At 40.0% G+C, this 21,392-nt stretch overlaps 2 protein-coding genes across 3 annotated transcripts in view; both read left to right on the top strand.

Moving 5' to 3' along the window:
- The window catches only part of LOC128851457 (ras-related protein Rab-10-like), a 31,872-nt gene extending 16,514 nt beyond the window's left edge, over positions 1-15,358 (top strand). The window contains exons 4-5 of one of the 2 annotated variants that reach the window (XM_054060477.1): positions 2,502-2,603; positions 11,721-15,358. In XM_054060477.1, the coding sequence (XP_053916452.1) occupies positions 2,502-2,603; positions 11,721-11,795 (177 nt within the window). In that variant the 3' untranslated portion in view covers positions 11,796-15,358. The remainder of the gene's footprint in view (positions 1-2,501; positions 2,604-11,720) is intronic. The other variant, XM_054060476.1, reaches the window with a different exon arrangement.
- Positions 15,359-19,089: 3,731 nt separating this feature from the next.
- GAREM1 (GRB2 associated regulator of MAPK1 subtype 1) overlaps positions 19,090-21,392 on the top strand; it is a 105,388-nt gene continuing 103,085 nt past the window's right edge. The window contains exon 1 of the mRNA XM_009561692.2: positions 19,090-19,453. Coding sequence (XP_009559987.2) covers positions 19,339-19,453 — 115 coding nt within the window. The 5' untranslated portion in view covers positions 19,090-19,338. The remainder of the gene's footprint in view (positions 19,454-21,392) is intronic.

Below are 21,392 nucleotides of genomic sequence, written 5' to 3' on the forward strand. Positions count from 1 at the left end.
TCCGAAGAAGACAATAGCCTTATTAAGAAGGGAAAATAGTTCAATACTAACTCTGCCACAAAATAATTCATACTTACATATTTCATGTTACCCGATGAGTATGAGGTGTAAGTATTGCTCTGTTCAGAGTCTTGAAGTCAGAGAAGACCCCTAGGGTCACTGGGAATCCTATAATCTGTGTTGGCATTTCTATAACAATCTGTCATAACTAAGTGAGCATGGTATGCCACTTTACAGACTAATTCAGTGCTGAGAAATTATACTTTTTTTTTGTTTCATTTTGTAATTATATAGTTTGGTCTCTCAGAAAACTATATATTGTATTTTAACACTACAAAGTATATTCTTGTATCAATAGCTTTTTTTCACTTTGAGAAATATTTGAATTCACCCTTCTTGGGCTCCTCCCTTCTCCCCCCTCAAAAAAATTTTATCTTTTTCTCTGAAGATTAATTAAAAGTGTGCTTGGCTACATTGGAAGGACAATGGATGGTAGATCTGGGGAGATTATTACACCTCCTACTTAGTGCTGGCAAGGCCACATGGAATATTGTGTCCAGCTTTGTCTCTCCCATTTCAAGAAGGGTGTTGAGAAACTACAGATGGTCCAGCAGGCAGCTACAGAGATGATTGGGATCTAGTACCAGTAATCCATGAGGGGAACTGAGGGAGCTGAGTAAAGAGGAGGCTAAGGAGCAGTTATTGTTCTGCAGCAAATGAAGTGTCGTTAGAGGAATGACAGAAATGGTCTCTTCTCAGTAGAGGCAGACAATAAAGCAAGGAGCAGCAGACACAAGTCCTGGCTTGGGAAGTTCAGGTTGGAGATGAGAACCATTTACACTAGAAGGGTGATGTAGCCATAAAAGTTATAGAGTCTCCATCACTGGCGAATTTCAAGATCTGTGAGGGCAAAGCCACGGCCAACCTCATATCATATGAGCAATAGTCCTATTTTAAGGAGCGGTATTTTTCCAAATGATTTCTGTGATTCTGTGATTAAAATTGTTTGTGTTCATTAGAGTTTGTACATAGATAGCCTCCAGATATCTGCTACCTAACACCAGAAAATAAAAAGGAATATTTCATCTTTGATTCTGTGTACCCTATAAGCTGCAAATCAGTTTTATCCACTTTTATTAGCCCAATATTTTTCATTGCGTATGTTTTTCTTTGTGAACCATTATGTGTCATTGTTTTGCATTGACACTTGCCAATAGCTAAATGATCTTAACTCTCTGTAACAAGTTGCTGCAGTACTGAAAACAGTTCATAGCAGTCAGCTGGACTTTTAGAATCCCTTATGAAACAGTCTGTCTTAAGAAACAGTCCAGATCTCATCTTTATTTTCAAAATTACATTTTCTTAAAGCATTTTTGGAAAATAAACTGTTTTGCTTGCTTTATATTCTACCTTTAATATAATCTTTATTACATTTTGACTAAAACTTTGAAGTCTAGTTCTCTGTGCCTGATTTTGGAATTTTTGTATAGCTTTGATTTGTTACTTCTAGCTCTTATTGAAAGCAGGCATAACTGCCAACATCGGACTTTTTATCCTGATGGAGAACCTTTCAAATAAATCATTATGTGGTCAGTAATTATAGGATTTTGTATACATTATAAGTAGTAGGGTATTTTTTTTGCCTGGTATCATCTTCTCCAGATGTGTACCGAGATAAGATCTGTTGCAAAGGGAATACATAGACTCTCCCACTGTTGTTTTCTGGCAGATATTATTCCCATCTTGTCCACCTCCCTGGGGAGACAACAATCCAACTGTTTTTCTCCATGCATATAACTGCACAAATAAGAAAAAGTTTATGACTTTAAAAAGCTATGATTTTTATTGATTTTTTTTTCCTCATGCCAACATATCTCTAAGCTATCTGTAAGGGAAATACACTGGAAATGAGGAAACAGGGCTAAACTGGATAAAATCAACGAATGTAAAAATCTATGCTGCCCTGTTCTTCTAAGTGTTTTCTTTCTTGTCCTATTACCATAATATATGTTTACGTACGTATCTGTTCTTGCTTGCCTATTATCTCTGTGCTTCGCTTTCTGGCAAAAAGGAGCATGTCTTTTTTTGTATTTCATTATGCCTCTTTTTCTACAGGTTTTGTTGCATTTTTATCTATGCTTTTCTTCAGGCACTCCATTAGTTTCCTCTAAATAATTGCCTAGGAGACAGTTTGTTTTCCAAATAAATCAAAACATTGACAATAGACCCACTAGAGTTTATTCTTATTATTTACAAGTAAAGGCAGGTAAAAAAAAGCTGTTTGGAAAATGTAAAAATTTAAGAAGAATGTTTTAAGAGCTACCTGAAATTTATAAACTGAGGGTGAATATAGAATACTTTGCTGAGCTGACATTTACTTAATCGGTGTTTATACAACATATTAGAAGCTGTCAGAGCACCTGCATATCTCTTGCTATTAGTATTATGAAGTGCTTTTTTCCTAAAGTCTGTTCATCCCATTGCTTATATTTGTTTTTCAGCTTGCTTGGGAACATGGAATACCCTTTTTTGAAACCAGCGCTAAGGATAATGTGAACATTGAGGATGCATTCTCAGTCTTGACTAAGGAAATACTGGAAAAGGTACGCTCCTTTTCTGAGTAGAAAGAAAATGGGAGATATTTATTGACAGACTGATAAACAGCAAAGCACAGCCACTGCTGATTTTGCTTTATGGAGTTACTACTTTGAGAGCATATTGTAGCTGTAGACATACATAGGAGGAATGTGGGGGAAAAGAATTGTGGGAGAAGAGAATAAGAGAGGTGAAGAGCAGGTAAAATACAGTTCAGAGAGAAGGTGAAAATTCAGGAAAACTGCATCTGTGGCTTTCCTTCCCATGCTTTTCCTCAAGGGACAGGTTAACAGCTCTAAAGTAGTTCCACTTCTGTGCCAGGAAGATTCCTTTTCCCTGTGGGTTTCTGTAGGATATACATGCGCTGTGTAAGGTGCTGCATGCTGATGGAATGAGCAGACCTTTTATGTTCAGCAATCAGATGTTTTAACCAAAGTTCATAGCTGTTTGTTTGGACAATTTATGCTAGTGCTTTCAAAGTTATTAGAACCTAAAAATTTGAGTTAATTAGTGGTAGAACCAATACTGTAGCTGTCAGAGTCAGTATCTTTAACTACCTCAAGTGTGTTGGCTTAAATGTCCTTACTCTTCAGAGTTGCAGTACTTTAGTAGGACTGAATTATTGTTAATTAGCTCTGAAAATGTTTTGCATTGCAATTTATTTTTAGACAGTAGAATATTATTTTAGACATTAATGGATGTTCTTCATGCAATGCATTATCATTGCCATTCATCACCAATATTAGTTATACAAACCTAACCTTCCATTCTGAATACTCTTGAAATGATAATAAAGACAAATGAGCAAAATTACTGACAAAGTCACAAGTTGCAGTGTTTTGATTAAGTAGCCATAGGGGATGGTCAGAATAATAGCGCGGGGTTAGACTGCTTCTAAATCAAGGTCTCGTTGTATTATACAATAGTACAAGCTGTAGTTGGCTATTTGAGGGGGAGGGAAAAAAAAAAAGAAAACCAGCTCTGATTCCTTTAGCAGTGAAATGAAAATGAAGCTCAGCAACTCAACAGTCAAATATCATTTAGAACAGGAGGATAACAGCAGGTCCTTGAACAGCTGGCAAAAAGTCTCAGATAAGATAACTCCGATTTTCTTGTAAATGGAAACAACATTGTCTACTGTAAATAGAAAATTATTTGTTGATATGAAGCATGAAAACTACAAAACAATGGCTATAATCATAACTGCTGCAACGACAAATATGGGTGAAGGGAGCATTTTTTGCGCAGTGTGTTTGGGTAAGACCTGAGAGTTCTCTGCAGCATGCAGAAATGGTGTTTGGATATTTCTCAAATTAAGATTGCCTGCGCTTATTTTACTTTAAGTGGAACTTTAGTATTCCTGCTCATCTTCATGAAAATCTGTGGGTTTTGTAGCGTGGACATGTAATCAAATTCAGACCATGTTGAAAATGGAATCCCACTGCATGGCTTTAATTAGAACTGCTTGAGAACACAGTTGTACACTCAGCATGCATGTATGTGTGTTTGGAAAATAAGTTTGTGAAAATTTGTCAAGTTTGTCTGTAGTAACATTTCACCTTATCTAGAAATATTAGCAGTCCCTGATGGGGCATCGCATACCATTACTTTGGTGTATAATTCGCCTTTTTTTGTGAAAAGTATTTGTTGATTTAAACAAGGGCTACCTTAGCCCAGTTGCTTTTGCCACTAGCCTGGTAAGAAAGTGTTCATAGTAAAAAAATAAGTCTACCATACAGTTTCATAGTGGTTTTCAGGTTCGACACAATCATTTACTTGTTCACAAAGCTGTGAAATCTGAATGTAGTGCTTGAATTTTAACTTCCTCTAACTGATGAAATTTTGTAGAAGGGAAAATGCAGTAGGAAGTGTGACTAGTAGCTGTGAAAAATGACATGATAGATGCCAGTCTGAGATCACTTCAGTTGTATATCCATTCTGTAGTGGTAAAATATCTACTTGCTGATTGTAAAAATGAGATACAGCTTTGCACGGTGTTTTGGGCCAAAGACGCCAATGTGTGAGGTAGCAGGACATCAGGCCTCCCTTGTTTCTGCAATAGGACCACCTGTCCCGGGCTGATGAGATGTCTCAGTGGAAGCTTGTCATTGCTTTACCAGTCTCACAGAGGAAATCAATTTTAAGGAATTCCCTAGAAAAGTCTATTATGGGAAGTCTTTTGGGAAGTATGAAGAGGTCATTCAGAAATAAAACAGGCAGGGCAGGGTGGCAGGCAGTAGACCATTTTCAGATGCATTGCAATAAACTGTATTAATCTGAGATTTTTTTATATACCTGCTGGTTTGCCCTACTATGGACATTTCTTTTATTATCTAAATCTACAGAAACTCCTCCTGTAGATGCGTGAGATCAGTGTCCAGAGTTTCAGAGCTCATACAGAAGTAATGAGCTTGATTCTTTTGAATTTAGAACAAGTTGTGGTTCAATGGAGGACTGGGGAAAAAAAAAACCCACATTAAAATGTGTCAGACATTAAAAAGAAAGGCAAGTTTGTATTGTCACTATCTTGTCCTGCATTTTCCCTTCTCTTCTTTTGTGGTTTTACTTCTAGTGTGCTTCAGGGAAGGAGAAGACTTCTGTATCCCAGTGATTCAGATAACTGAAGTGCTGCTTAACCTTTCAGATGTTTATCTTCTCTGCCATTCTATGCTGGGTTTCAATCCTACAGCTCTAATTTACATAGGTAGTCTCATTAAAACAGTCAGATATCATTTGACTGCTTACATTGGTAACAGTTATAGAGTCAGGCCATATTTTTTAGAACTTATGATTTTCAAACCAATTTATTATTCTATTAACTTATTTGATTGTCTTTCAAAAGGCTGCAGTAGAAATGAATGTTAATGACACAGGTTATTCCAGACATTTGCTTAGACATGTTGAAAAATAACAACAGTATTTTATTTATTCACAATTCTTCTGAGTCTCAGATATGCCTAAACTTGTTCATTAGTAGATGACAGCTGTTCCTTAACAAGGCTTCTGGTTGCCAGTGAACTATTTGTGTTTTTGAGTCAGTCCTCCTAAAACAACCAAAACCAAAAACACTGCTGAGTATACAGTCAGTGTTTGCACTTCAGTGTTGTTTGGTTTCATGGCTGATGAGCAGTAGTACTCTTCTCAATCAGCTTTTTAAAATAATATTACAAGCCTTTGTATTTCTGGTGGTTGGTATTCTTCTAGGAGCAGGAGGGAAACTGTATTCCACAAACAGAAAAAAAAAAAGAAATAAAGTTTTTGCCCTTTCCTCAAGACTACTATAAAACTAACCAAATTTTGTTCTCCCTGCCTCCCAAGAGTGATTGACTACTAGGATTATTTTAGTATAATATTAAATAACCATATATCTGCTGAGCAAAGAACAGTCAAACTCCATTTAAAAACTTACCCTGTGCTGTTGAGAGAACATTTATTGTTTAACAGCTGGATGTCATTTGAGATAAACATTCAAAAGTAGCAGGCCTCAATTCTGTCCTTCTTTGATCTCTTTACCTTCCTCTCTTGTGCCAACAAGATTTTTTGGTATTACATTGTTTCCCCAGTTCTTTTGCTCCTAAAGTACCTTTGGAACTTGCTAGCTGATTTTACATACTTTTCATAGATCAAACTAAAAGATAATTAAGCTCCCAATGAGTTCCCTGAAAATAAGGTGCTAGGTGGAGGAGAGACTGGATGGGAGGAGACTTTCCTTCCACTCTGTCTCCAGCATTAGTTTGCACAGTATTAGACAGAGATGCCTTAAACAGACTAAAAAATGCTTCGACCAGCCATTCCAGGTGGAGCTTGCACTGTGGATATCCAATTTAATTCACTGCAAGACTCAAATCCATGGGAAATCTGATTGTATTATTGCCAAGGTTCAGGGAATTGTGTCTCCAGCAGTGCACATTCAGTGTTTCTTTATTATCCTGTCACACATGGAGCCCCAGGCTTTATTCACTATTTATTTATCTTCTGACCACAGAATGTGAATTTCTTCATGAGGTTTTTCATAATGCTTGTAATGCTGTATTTTGGATCTATTTTAGATTTTTATCTCCATGACCTTCTTAGTAATGTTAGGTAATATATTCGGCATTGCACACATGGGAACCAAGGTACGGACATTAAAGTGAAGATGACAAATGGTACCAACTCACTTAGTGGTGGTGCAGTGTATGGCATAATTTTACTTCACTATCTTGTTTAATTAAAAAAAAATCTGTTCAGAACATTGAATGAGCCAGGTATTCTTCTGGAAACAGTAGCATATAATTAGGTCATGTAAATCAAAATTTAATTGTACCATTTGAATTTAGGGGAGGAGATTTATCTTAGAATGCAGTCTTAGCCAACTAAAATTTACGTGAATAGTCTAGTGTGGTTGTCTGGAATAATGTCTATTCAATGACAAGAGATGCATCTTCTTAGGATAAAAATTGTGTTCTGAAGATGCCTTTCTCTCTCCATTGGTATTATAGACGACTTCATATCTTGACCTAGATGGTTTCATATGGTTAAAGATAAATAAATAAAAATTCCAGGATATCAAAGAAGCGTTACACACTTGACTTAGTCTGGCATTTGCAGCATCTGGAATATTTTGACTTTGAATCCAGATTGCTCTCTTGATTTTTGAGATGCAACTATATTAATCCTTACATAGATGATCAGAAGGGTTGAAGAACCTTAGAACAGCAGGACATCTGTCTTTTCAAGTTTGTGAAATAACTAATTTCAATACAACATTGTTATAGTCTACGTGGTATTAACAGAAGAGGGAGATAGAGACCCACACTTGCCAGTGGGTTAGATGTTCTAGACATTGTGGAATAGCAGGCTTTTGGGAGCGAGGACTTCACCGTCATTTCTCGAGGAAAGTGTTTTGCAGCAGTTAAATCCTGCTGTGCCTGACCCCATATCCTCTGCTGCTCCCATCTCTGTCCCTCTAGTGATCACTTTCCCTGCTAACAGATCCCTAGTTCTTGCTTGATACTGTTTGTGCCCTGTCTCTCCCATTCCTGTTGTGAGAAGACTGCTGTGTTTTGAACAAGTAATTTGAATTACAGAGTATAGGGAAAATACTCATCAAGGAAATGGCAGGACTGATCTTAATAACTGAGCTCTGTCTTCTGGCAGTTCAGCCACAGAAGTCACATGAAATTGGTTGCATGAAATTCTCTGCCGTGCTTTGCTGGTCTTTGTCAACTATCACTACTAAATATAAACAGAATTATTGAGGTCATTAAGTATGATCATTTTGTCATTAGCTATAATAAAAATCTGTTGAATTCCAAAAAGTTATAAATAATAGTCACTTCAACTACAATACCTTCTGCTTGTTTCTCTAAAGCTCATAGCTCTCCCACAGGCACTCTAGGCCTGCCTTTCTTGAGGGCATTGAAAAGTACACTGTAAAATTCTTCCAAAACCATAGTGAACCCCACCTCCAAAACAACTAAACCAGTATCAAAATACCAAGAAGTGGTGCCAGAGTAGGTGAATCCAGCTTGGTATGACACTGCTAGTCTGGGCAGTTTTCCAGCATGGAACAGACAGCTGATCTTAGCTAAGATTTATAAATCTACTCCATTAGAAGCCATTCAGAGAGCTTCCTTTATTTTTTTATGCTATTCCCCCTTCTATACTACTGTAGCTGTTTTTCCATGATTGAAGGAAGAAAAAAAAAAAAGACAAAAAACATTTAGGAACTCAGCCGTGTCATCATAATTCTTGTCTAGAAGTTAGTATCACACCAGTGATACAAACTCTGTTTGGAGCTGGAGAGGAGACAGCCGATTTTGGAGAGGATTGTTCATCCTGGCTGATTTTCTCCACTGATTCAGCAGAGAGATTAAAACCAGTTTAAACAGACGCCTGCCTGGTAGGTGAGACATGTCTGCTGGATTATTTAACAGGAAAAACTAGTGTTTGAGGGCAGGGGCTTTCATCGTCTTACTAAAATCATTGCAGGGTAGATCTGTGTCTGTGTCTCTGGTGGTATTTTCAAAACCCCACTTTACCAAAGATGCTGAAGTGGAAATCTGAGCTTCGTGGTACTGTTTTGGTTCTTCTCACCTTTTCATAGTTTTCAGCTGTTTGTTGGCTGGGTCGTCTGGGAGTGAGTTCCAACAGGCTGAGCTGAAATGTGAGCTGGAAGTGTTAGCATTCAGGGAGCCCTGAAGAAGGAATGCTGCTTGCCTTGTTCTCTGAAGGTGGGAGAGATTTGCATACCTCCCTGCTGTAATTTCAGGAGGAGAGGGTGCCCCACCTCTTCCAGGGCTCACTGAAGTTGAGTGCTGTGTGGGATTATCTGATCATTGCTTCAGTGCTTTATGCAGGACTTGTTGTATCTCTTCAGGTTATGAATGCCCACTTCTAAAATGTGTGTATGATGCTTTTGTTTAAATGAATCCCAGCTCCTCATTTGCTTAATGGAGATCCTTTATGGAATAGTCTTATCAAACTGAAGTGATTTTCAAAGTTCTCAGCTTTTAAGTGGCTTTTAAAACAAACTATTACCTCTTCTTTATATGTAGAGGAGTGGTTCTTGTCTTTATGTCCTGGCTAATTTGTTGATGAACTACTGTCAGATATTGATTTTACAGATTATACAAACCATTTCATTGTCAGATGTGTTTGACTGTCTTCATCACTTATAGTACTGAAGATCCTTGCTAAGGATACATGAACAGCTTGCTTGCCACAGAATGTACTATTAATTAGTAAAATATTAGCAAACAAACATCTTCGGTGTTCAAGGAGCGTGCAATTTTCTCCCCTTTAACTGAAAGCATGAAGTTAGCTATAACCTCCAACACTTTCAGATTACCTGTTTTTTCTAAAGTTAACTAAGTGGAACCTGAATTCTGAAATTGTTCAAACAGGGAATTTTCTAGAGCGCTTTTGCTACTTAAACTGAATTTATATCTTCTGAAGAAAAAGCAGGGATGAAACAAAATCTACTTACTTTATTCCCACAGTCATCAATGCTCAATGTTATTTCTTAGTCTCAATAGAGTTAATTTAAATTTTTTATTGTACCGTTATCTTCCAGAGTCCCCCACCAAAATCTTGTCTCTAAAACGAAGTGATGTCTTGTTGCTTGAGATGACAAGGTTATGGTTGTGTGTTTTTTATTCTGCCTTGCTCCATCTTTTGAAAAGGTCTTCACACTTCACATTTACTCTCTACACTTGAAGGTTATCACATAGCTTCTCTGCCTAGCACAAATCATAATGGCTAATGCCAGTGCTCAAGCACCTTGCCCAACACTGTAAAAAAATTAAAACAGATCACAAGTTGTAAAGCTGCATGTTGGGATTTGTGCAAACTCTCAGGGCTAATAAATATGTTGCACCTGTTTGTACTTGTCACTCCCAACAAAAAAAACCCAAGTAAAAGTGCACATGCTGTATTTCTTCATACATGATTTATATGTGACTAATAAGTAATTCCTAGAATCAGTAATTCTCAGTTTTCCAGTAACCCAGAGTCAGAACATTAAGTGTTAATAATTTTATTGATGAAAGCTTTGGCATCCTTCCTGAGGTTTAGGCACTATTATACTTTTCCTGCCCTCTGCTTCTGCCTCTCTCCATCACTTCTCATCTCGTCGCAGGTGTTTAATCTCTTCCAGCAGCATACATTGAGGAAGCCTCCCTGTGTCCCTGCTGCCCCAGGGAGGAATGGGCTCAGCCACTCTCTTTGCGGGGATGGTCCTGCCACAGGGCAGACAGCACGCTGGAAGGGCTAAAGCTGTGACTAGAGAAGAATAAAGGAAACAAATGTCACATGTCTTCTCCAGAATTTTAGGTGGTGTTAAGTATTCTTAATCAAAGAGGCATAAGGCTTATTGTAACATGGAGAACCTTTTATTTTCGTGTTGTTTTGATTCAGCTGAGTAATTTTAGGTGAACCTTTCTGGTTGTAGTCAGCATTGAACTACACTGTGACATGATATGTGTAAGTTCTTAATTCTGAATCATTTTACTACATGATGCCTTTTTCTTCCCCTCTCCCCTTTTTTTTCACCCTATGCTCTGAATTTCATGAATTACGGCTTATATAGCTGTCTTCTTTGGAAGCTTCTCTTTATTGTCAGAAATGGTTCTTTATTGCTGTTGAGTTTGGGTTGAGAGAGGAATGTGGTGAATCCAGTGACTGTACTTACTTCTCTGTGCATTATTACATACTTGGTAAACCTGCCAAGAAGCAGGCAAGAGAATAGCAAGTCGAGAAGTTATCTCTTTTTTTTTTTGCTAGGCATGGGACAATGTTGTCTGTGTATTTGTGCCTGAGTTCAGGGTTCAGTGTTCATAGTTTTAGAATACAAGATTGCAACATATACTGGTACTGTATTCAACAACTGGGTTTGATTGTTTCTCTGGTCAGTGCTAATTATCCAGTGGAGTTTATTGCTGAAAGGAAGAGTCCTAGTTTTGCTGATTTTTATTTTTTTTTAAATCTGCTTTTGCAACGAATGTTTTACAAGGATAGACTGTTACTTTGACAGTTTATCTTGATAAAGATTGAGTTGTTTCTATTTGGGCGATATTCTTGGTAATTAAATAAAGGCAAGTAAATGGAGAATTTTAGTGAATTTCACAAAACAAGTTATCACCCTTTGTAATAATTAGTAGCCTGTGCCTTTTTGTAATGGGTACTGATATTCTATATTTCCCTATTCCTTTCAAATGGATTTTTGCACCCCATGCTCAGTACTTCAAAGATCAGTGTTCTTACCTGTGAATTAGTGAAAATTGGTGTAGCCAACAGAAGAACCTGTACATCTAGAGTGGCTCTTATGAGTAAAGATTTACAGGATCAGTTCAGTGGGTTTGTAGTTTCTCCTGAAAAGACACTTTCTATCATCTGTCACCTTCAGAGTTAGGACAGATGTCTGAATGCTAAAGAATGTAAATATGCCAAGCTGGGGCTTGCATGGGCATCAGTCTCCATTTACCTTATTAGAAAACTGCAATCTTTTAATTAAATAGTCAAAGAAAAATATATCCAGTGACCCTACCAAATCTTTTACATATTAAAATATGTGAAAATTCAAGCTTTTCAACATTTGTGTTGTAGTTATCTTAATTAAGTCTTTGATTTTGTTTATTTTACAGAAATCCTGTGTGTTATACGACTTTGATGTTGTAGCTCTAAAGGAAAGTAAGAAGAGAACCTGCTGCGCATTCTGAAATTGTTTCTTATTCCATTTCGTCTTGAGAAAATATTAACTATTGCAAAGGAACGTACAAGATTTTAAAAGTGGGCATTCTTTGTATTACACAAACTTCGTTGCCAAATGTTTTTATACACTTATATTATATTTTCTTATTTTTAATGTGGAGTTAATTACCTGACTTTGGAATTACTAGATACATCACAGGTTGACTGCATCTGCATACAAATGTTTGCAGAAATGAAATCTAAGTGCACTAATTATATTAAAAAAAACTTACCTTGGCTTTTTTTTTTTTTGTGTTATTTTTACCAGATTTGTAATGTAATAAACATTGACATCATCACATAGGCAACCCTCTGATCTATGAATTCACTTGTGCTATCCTCCAGATAACATCTCTTTGGTATACCTGGTATTTACTGCATCTCCTAAGATAATTTTGGAGGAATTTTTGCCTTTGTTTCTTTTATATCCGTTTCAGAAACATATCCATTACATGAATAGCCTTGAACAGGGATGCTGCAAATTGAGGGCTGGGAGAAAAGAATAAGCTGTGTACAAGATCAGTATTTTGGTGAACCACCCTTAAAAGGCAGAAAACACAGAACAACAGAATGCTTTCACAAATAATTATCTTCCTTATATAAACTTTTATCATTCTATAAAATAATTCACCCAAGTATTAGCAGCATACCTGCATTTTCAAATGTTCCTTTTGTCATAAATAATCACAATATTAAAAGGGTATGTGGTGTTTGCTTGATATTGTGAGATAATTATGTTATTTTCTTAGAGTGTAAATACATCAGGTATCTGATTCTGTTCACTTATATATATTTTATATTGGTTATGTAATATCTTTAATTTCAGTGGAGGATATCAGATTTTATTTAAATGAGGGCAGTATCAGAATGCCATTTTCTTTTGCTTTAATCAAAAGCCAAGTGAACACAAATCAAACCTGCAGAACACACACAAAGCAAACACAAGTTGGGAAATCTGAAGACCTGTGATTATATTGTCCTTTCATTATTTATTTATTTATTTATTGCCTGGGAGATGTGGTTCCTGCTGATTAATAAATTTAATTATTTTATCACCATTTGTGAATGAATAATACCACTGTGCAGAATTGTGTTGTGACCTACCTCTGCACATACAGAATAACAAACTCTGCTGCCTTATTGTCTTGGAATGTCATTACCCTCCTGAAGTATGCCTGCTTCTTTTTTGAGGGCTGTTTGCAGATTGCCATAATATCAAGGTATTATCAAATCTGGTATTGAGATAGTAAGCTCAACTGGAAAATGCTTTCTGAAACACATGGGACTTAATGTGCCTGAGAACGCTGCCAGGTCACAGGGCCATTTAGTATGCTTGCAGAAGGGATGCGAAAGGATGGGAAAGGCTACGTATTTACAGCCGCTACTGACTACTCATCATGGCTAGTTGCTTAAGTTAGTGTTTAGAGTGAAGTCAGAAAATAAGGAGTGAAAGATAATCCCTGCTTTAGTTACTACCATAGCAGAGGAAGAGATTTTGGGAGGCTATCTATGGTCTTATTTTAGCCTCAGATCAGCTGTGCCTGCTGTACTACTGCAGGCCGATGTTTAGAGACCTGCAGAGATGATTTTACAGGCTCTCTGAATGGCGTACAGGTCTTTTTTAACTAGTTTGGCAAGCCTGAAGTCTTCTAATACCTAACCTAATCGGTAAACATTGAAACATTGAAAACAGGTTCTCCCTTTCCTCTCAATGTATGTGAACACCTCTGCCTGCCCTCTCTTTTCTCTTTAAGCCAGAGAACTCCTGACCCTTCTTCCTTCCCTTGTAGTTTGGGTTTTCAGAATACTTTTTGCCTTTTGTCTCTCTCCTCTCAATATTTTTTATTTGGTTTTCAGATATTCTGGAGTGTAGATCTGAACACTGAGCAGGCTTTTCCAGTTTAAATAAAAATGGCTGGATAGAATAAAATTATTTTCTCATTATCTTATTTATGATACTTGTACTTATGCACCCCAGCATCAGCATAATGCAAGACAGCCTAGCACTGCTTATGATCTGTAATCTCTTTTCTGAAGAACTGTTCTTTTTATCCTGGTACGTACTTGAGCAGTTGGTTATTCCTTTGTATGTGTAGAACCTTCTGGTTTTGCTTATTCGGTGGCATGTTGGTGTCTCCAATCTGCCAAGATACCTCTGAATCTTAATGCTGTGCTCCAGCACAGTTGGAGCCCTTCGTGTAGGCAGGTTCTCCAAATGTGACTAAGTATACTTTAGTCATCAAAAATGTTGATCAAAGTACTGAATAGTTCTGGATCCAAGACAGATCTCAGTGAAATCCTGCTCAATGTGTCCTTTCAGCTTGGGAGCACTAATTATTCCCAAATAATTTTGCACTCATTTTATGTACTTGTCTAGATGATATTTTTTTCTCAGTTAAGAGCACATTATGTGAGACCCTATGTTCCTCACTCATTTTACCCTATCCATGAAGCCTGTTACCATGTGATAGAAGGAGACTAGATTGATCTGGTATTATCATTGTTATTATTATTATTGACAAACCCTATTGCTGCTACTTCTCAGACTTTTTACTTTCTAGATTCTTGCAGATGGTTGGATTGGCTATTAAAATGCTTTTTTTAGTTTGTCTTTTGGAGTAGAAATTCAGCTAACCAGCTGGTAGAGCTCTTTCCTTCCACCCTTTGAGCGAGATGCAATCCTTTTCAAGTTTTATGAAACCTTAATTCTCTCTTGATTCTTGGAGACAGTCGGTGGCAGTTCTAACACTGCTTGAACCCTAACAGAGTTCTGTCAGGTCCAGTCTATCCAAAAAACTTTAACTTCTCTAAGTAGTTCCTAGTCTATTTCTTCATTATTCTTGCCTAAGCTCTTAGATTTTCATCAGTGGTGCTAGTAGTGAAATCACATCTGCCTTCTTACCATAGTTCTTTCGGAAGCTGTCTGCAGGAGTGTCACACAAATTTCCACAGTTGGATTTTTTAGAATACATAAAAGTTAAGTAAGAGATTTGCCTGGAAAAAGGAGGACACCTCTTACAGTGAAATAGAAGATAAAAGGTGAATGTTCGCATCAGACCCTTAGATCTTTTTTAGAATAACTTGCATGAATCAAGTTTGCTTGGATTTTGCCGTTAAGAGAGTAATAGTGATCTCTTACAAAACATGAGATGCAGAGACATGAACTATATCAAATGCATTGTTCTCTTTCACCTTTCCCCCTATTTAGGTATTTAGGATCTGATTATGAAATAATAAATGCATCTCATTTCTCATTGGACTTGTAAATATTTATTATGAAAATCAGGCCTTTCATATAAAAGCAAATCACATGTAGGAAAAAAGAATGCAAATTCATGGGTTTTTTTAAAGAAATACTGACTATGATGGCTTCACATGAAACTTGCTGTATGAGGCTCAGACTTTTATTTGGTGAATGTATACTACAGCCTAAAGGATGTTACCAGATTCATACTAAAATCTGTTTGTTGTGATCAGTTCCATTTCAAATGTTAGCATAGATATGAAATGATGATGATCCAGAATGCTTGGAAAAAAACCATTTTATTGGCAATGGAATAAATAGATAGTAGAGATTTTACAGCCTGCTGCATAAATGTGTTGTGAAATCAACATGAAAGTCAGTCAATTCAAAATGCATTTAAGAATAATTTCAGGAATTATTCAGAATGAGTCTCACTGCTTATGGTTTCATGGTGACAATTTGCTGTTGATACATAAAGACTGTCTCTGAATGCTGCTGGAAAGGCACATGCACAACAACTAAGATGTTGTGTAACAGAAGTCCTGGTCCCGAGGTGGATCTGCTCACAGGGATTCCTCTTTATGTCTGAAGGCTTCATTAGCATTTTGCACCGGTAGGAGACTGGTAGAAGATCACAATAACTGACAAAGGCATTGCTAGACATCAGAGAAATGAGTCTATCTAAAGTGTTAATTATACATAAGGTGCAGTTAAAACAAGAAATCATCTGAGATTCATATATGCTGGTGATTTGAATACTGTGTATGTAATATTAGAATGTATTTCAAGGATGTTGAGCTATAGTACAGTTAGGGTGCATAACAAAGTCACTCTAAGAGCTCCAGTGAGACATTTAAATACTGGTAAACTTTACAATGTTGCTTTGCCTGGCAATAACTGAGTGAAATTTAGGTAGTATCTAGACATTACATTTTCTAAACATGCATCTTGTACCAGCAGGACGGGGAAGAGTGGGTTGGCTTTCCAGTGGTTGGAGAGAACACAAACTTGGGTTATATAAATACAGACTTATAAAGCTGTAGGACATCTAAAACTGTCTGAAGAATGTGAAAACATTTAAAGAAAAAAAATACAGTAACTGTTTCTGTTTGGAAGATGTATTTCCTCACAGAGAGCAGAAGTGCGTGATGTCTCGAGAGAAGCGTATGCTATGAGTCGGTATCTATCCTGGAATTATTACTAGCTAAGATTGTGTTTAAACCAAATTCTTGATAGACTAGTGTGTCAAGTCCTGGTGAATCCCAGTCTGGCCTGATCTGCTTTGCCTCATACAGTGCACCAAATAGTCTTGGCAAACTTGAATGAGTTAAAACCATGCATTTGCTTTCCATTTTTCAACAATAATGCTCTTAGCTATTATATTACTTTGCACTTCAATAGCTTAATTCACTTAAGTTGCTTAAAGCATTTGGTGAACTTTGTAAAAGGGAAGCTACTTTGAAAGAAAATGCAGTGTAATATTTTTAAAGCTAACTACTCTGGTAAGTAGGATCTAACAGCAGTGTGACTGAGTGTAGAGAACGAGGGGTTTCATAGTGCTTGGAAATCCCAGTGCCAAACTACATAGCAAAAGCATGGGCCCACATCAGGATAAGGTTCAAACCAACTCAGATCCATTTAAAGCAAGATAATTTGGATTTTCTGTAGTCCTTTGTGCCGACTGGCTTCCACGGTGTTTGTTTCATCTCGGAGAGCATGGATAAAGTCCCAGTCTCTGTTTGTAGCAGAGCAGAACAAAAGCATGTCTGTCTAGGCCCTCCTTGCGCTTGCGGTGCTGCTGGCACCAGCAGTTACAAAGGCACGCAGCAGTGCCTGGCCCTTCACCAGGCGCGTGAGGATGGGCAAGCTGCAGGAGAGCCCTTCGTACAGCAGCTCTTCCCTGAGCTTGGCTGTCCCCAGCAGCTGCCAAGATAGATACCACAGAAGATGGAGCCTGGAGAGACGTTATCTGTGGATATTTTCAGTGGTTTTACATGGAAAGGCACTTTTATGTTTCTAGTCAGCAATACAGCCTTAAATGTAGCTGAGTTTAGTGCAATAAAATAAACAGTTTTGACACAAAGTGAACAAAGTAAACTTAAACACAGTACACTGCAAACACCCAGGAGTGAATTTTTCCTGGTTTAATTTCCCAGGATTTCTGCAGTCTAGCAGTCTGGCATAAAAACGTGCATAAAAAACATAACGTTGAATAAAATATCTTCATAGAATCATAGAATAGTTTGGGTTTGAAAGGACCTTAAAGATCATCAAGTTCCACTCCCCCTGGGATGGGCAGGGACATAGACTCGCATCGCAGGTTTGCAGATGACTCCAAGCTGAGTGGTGGTGTTGCCACACCGGAAGGACGGGATGTCATCCAGAGGGACCTGGACAGGCTGGAGAAGTGGGCCTGTGAGAACCTCATGGGGCTGAACAAGGCCAAGTGTAAGATCCTGCACCTGGGTCGGGGCAATCCCCGTTTTCAGTACACGATGGGGGATGACGTGCTTGAGAGCAGCCCTGCAGAGAAGGACTTGGGGGTGCAGGTCGATGAGAAGCTTGTCATGAGCTGGCAATGTGTGCTCACAGCCCAGAAGGCCAACCATATATTGGGCTGCATCAAAAGAAGCTTGGCCAGCAGGGCGAGGGAAGTGATTCTACCCCTCTATTCCTTTGTTGTGAGACCTCATCTGGAATTCTGTGTCCAGTTCTGGAATCCTCAGTGTAATAAGGATATGGAGCTGTTGCAATGGGTCCAGAGGAGGGCTACAAAGATGATCGGAGGGCTGGAGCACCTTCTCTATGAGGACAGGCTGAGAGAGTTGGACTTGTTCAGCCTGGAGAAGAGAAGGCTCAGAGGAGATCTTATAGCGCCCTTCCAGTACCTGAAGGGGGCCTACAGGAAAGCTGGAGAGGGGCTATTCGTAAAGGCTTACAGGGATAGGAACAGGGGGGGATGGGTATAAACTGGAAAGGGGCAGATTTAGACTGGACATTAGGAAGAATTTCTTCACCATGAGAGTGGTGAGACACTGGCAGAGGTTGCCGGGGGAGGTTGTGGATGCCTCATCCCTGGAAGTGTTCAAGGCCAGGTTGGATGGGGCCTTGGGCAGCCTGATTTAGTGGTATGTCCCTGCCCACGACAAAGGGGTTGGTAGTAGATGATCTTTTAAGGTCCTTTCTAACCCTAACTATACTATGATACTATGATAGACTCATAGAATAGTTTGCATTGGGAGGGACCTTATAGATCATCTAGTTCCAACCCCTTTGTCGTGGGCAGGGACATGTCCCACTAGACCAGGCTGCCCAAGGCCCATCCAACCTGGCCTTGAACACCCCCAGGGATCTCTTATGAAGATAATGTAAGGTTCCGTCACATACACCACTTCGAAAAGAGAACTAGTAGTTGAAGTTAAGTTTTCTTGGGGTTTGAAGATCCTCAAATACACAATCCGTGTGATACTTACACGTGCAGTAACAATGTTAGAAATCAGTCAAAGATCTTCCTCTAACTTGTATGCAGTACTCGTCATACTTTATTTAAGGATACACATCCTTGTTTTACAGTTGAAAACTAAAGTAAGAGGTATATAACTAAAGTTGCCACCTGATTAGAATTTTTTCTCATGTAGGGTGGATTTCACAGGCAAAGTTCCCACAGTGAATTAGTGAGAAGAGGCAACACAACCCCTCTCGCTCAAAATCGCTTTCATAAACGAGTCGAGGGGCTTTTATCTGCCAGCTGTGAAGGTCCCTCCCTTGTGCAGCGACACCCGTTTTACTGGGAAGAAGCACCTGTAAATCCGTGTGCTCGGAGACCCGCCGGGCTCCAGCCCGCCCTTCGCGGCGCCTCCCCTCCCACCTCGGGACGCTCCGTGATTCCCAGTCTTGGCCATTCCCGGCCGGAGGGGGGGCTGGGGACGCCCCGGGGGCTGCACGTCGGGCGAGCGGTCGGAGGGTGGAGTGAGAGGGACGGAGCCGGCGGTGTCGCTCCCCGCCGGGCGGGCATCCCGGCACTTTCCTTTTCGGCGCGGGGAGGAGCGGCAGCTGCGCAGGCGTTCCTCGCACCCTGTTGATTACTCAGTGCTGGGATGGCGCTTCCTGGGCCAGCGGCGGCGCCGGGCGGCCCCGGGCGGTCCCGGGGGGCGGCGGGAGCAGCCGGGCTGCCTTCCCCTTCTGCCTAGCACGGCATGCCCCGGCGCTGAGCGAGCCTCCATCCCTCCCTCCCTCCGCGGCGGTGGGAGCTCCCCGGCTCCGGGAAGATGGACCCGCCGCTGGGCTGCAGCCTCAAGGATGTGAAGTGGAGCGCGGTGGCTTTGCCCTTGGACCTGCTCGTCAGCACCTACCGCCTCCCGCAGCTCGCCCGGCCGGACAGCGGTGCGTTGGGGATGGAGGGAGGGATGGGGGCTGCGGGGCGGGCAGAGCGCGGGGCCAGACCCGCGGCAGTCCTTCCGTGCTGCCCTCGCCGCGGGTGTCGGGGCGAGGCTGCGGTTTGCGTGGGGAGCCGCGCGTTGCTTCGCATCGAAATATCGGGGTGACCCTTTTCCCTCCCCCCTTACCGCGTGTGCGCCCGGGGGTGAAGCCGGTTCACTGTCACTTGCCGGCCCACGGGAGTTAAACCCGCACACCGGTGCTGGGGAGCCGGGATGGTCGGGAAGTGATGCTACGCCAGGGCCAAGTAAGGAGGGATGTCAAAATTCCCAGGTGGGCTAAACCCTTCGTGTTACACTTCACTACAATAAAGCCAAAGACCTGTAAAAAGAGGAGTAACGTGAGAAGCCTTTACAGTCTCCAAATAACTTTTTATTACTCTTCACTTGGGTGCTCACCTGCAGTTTCCAAGTGTGCAGCTTGCTGTTTACTCCGGGAAATAAGAAATGAGTCTGACAGAACGGCTCTGATAGCAGTGTTTTACCTTTCCTAGGTACGTGTCTTGGAAAATAATGTGTCAGCGCAGAGAAATATGGGAAATTTTTTGTAAAGGCTCAGGCAGCTGCTTTATAACAGTGTATATGTGTGGTGCACGGGAGCTCCATGAAAACTGCCCAGCTCTCCTTTCTGTAAGGGCATGCGGGAGATAACTCAGAGATCAGGATAAATGTCCAGACTTTTTAATTCCTTAGTTTATGAAGTCACCTTATACTTACACGATGTAATAGAACTGTTCCGTGTAAAGTTTTGCATTGGTTTGAAAACTTAAAAATGAGCACAGGCATCGTCCTCTCTTACTTCCCAGTGTGCAGGTCAAGACAGGGATTGGTTTATTACTTAACTGCAATTCCCATAATCCAGTGATGATTCGAGCTGGGGCTTTTTTGACTTTGTCCCTTAATTATGCAGGACTTTTCCTTTCCCTTGGAGTGCTTCCTTAGAGCTGGTGCTCAAGAGCAGTTAAAGAAGCCTTTTTAACTGCAACTGCCGGTTTTTCAAACTGTCAAATATATATTGTCCTATGAGAATGGCAATACTGGTACGGTAAGGAGTTCCTAGTGGTAATACTTTCTGTCACTAGAAACAGCTAAAATGGCCTCCAGTCACTGCACTTAAGGCTGTCAATTTACTTGAGGTTCCTGGCAGTGATTCAAGCTTTAACATGATATATGTATTGATGACTTACCAATTCCCCTCTCTGTGTGTTATACTTTCCAATCTCCTCGTCTTGCTTCATTGGAAGGGACCTGAAAGAGCTTCATAGGTAGAGAAAGGGATTTCAGGCAAGTAATTTTTTTTTTTTTTGGTCTTGTGTCAGACCTGGTAACAGGAATATTCCATAACTGTTAGGGAGACAAAGATGTTGTGGATTTTCTGCAAAGCCTTTTTCATCCCATGTGCCACACTTAAAGCCTGTACACAGGCAAGTGGATGTAAACAGACCTGAGCTCGTTTGCTCACGCCCTGAGGTGACCAGACATGAGGCAGCTGTTGATGGAGTTGTCCTGGGAGTAATGGTTCCCCACTAAAACCCTGCTAGGAGACAGGCTCAGGTACAGCACTCTGTACTTTAAACTTTAAGCTGGAGCTGTGTGAGGTCTGGCCGGTTCAGGGTGCAGGCAGAGGCTCTTGGGTCTGCTTTTACCTACTCCTATGAATGTAGCTTTTAACTTCTGGGAATACAGATGGCAGACGGATCAATATTTTATAAAGAACGCAGACGCCATAGTCTCAGTGGTAAAAAGAGAACACTTTTCCTAGTTCCAAAGGAGGTTGTCTTACAAAAAGAGAAAGCAACCATGAATGGACACATAGTCTCCCAAAGAAGGAAAGCTGGGAATATGCAGTGCTTGTGGAAATGACTGGAGCACCTGCTGTTCTGAGG

The sequence above is a fragment of the Cuculus canorus genome, chromosome 2 (genome assembly GCF_017976375.1).
Source record: "Cuculus canorus isolate bCucCan1 chromosome 2, bCucCan1.pri, whole genome shotgun sequence".
Classification (NCBI taxonomy): Eukaryota; Metazoa; Chordata; class Aves; order Cuculiformes; family Cuculidae; genus Cuculus; species Cuculus canorus.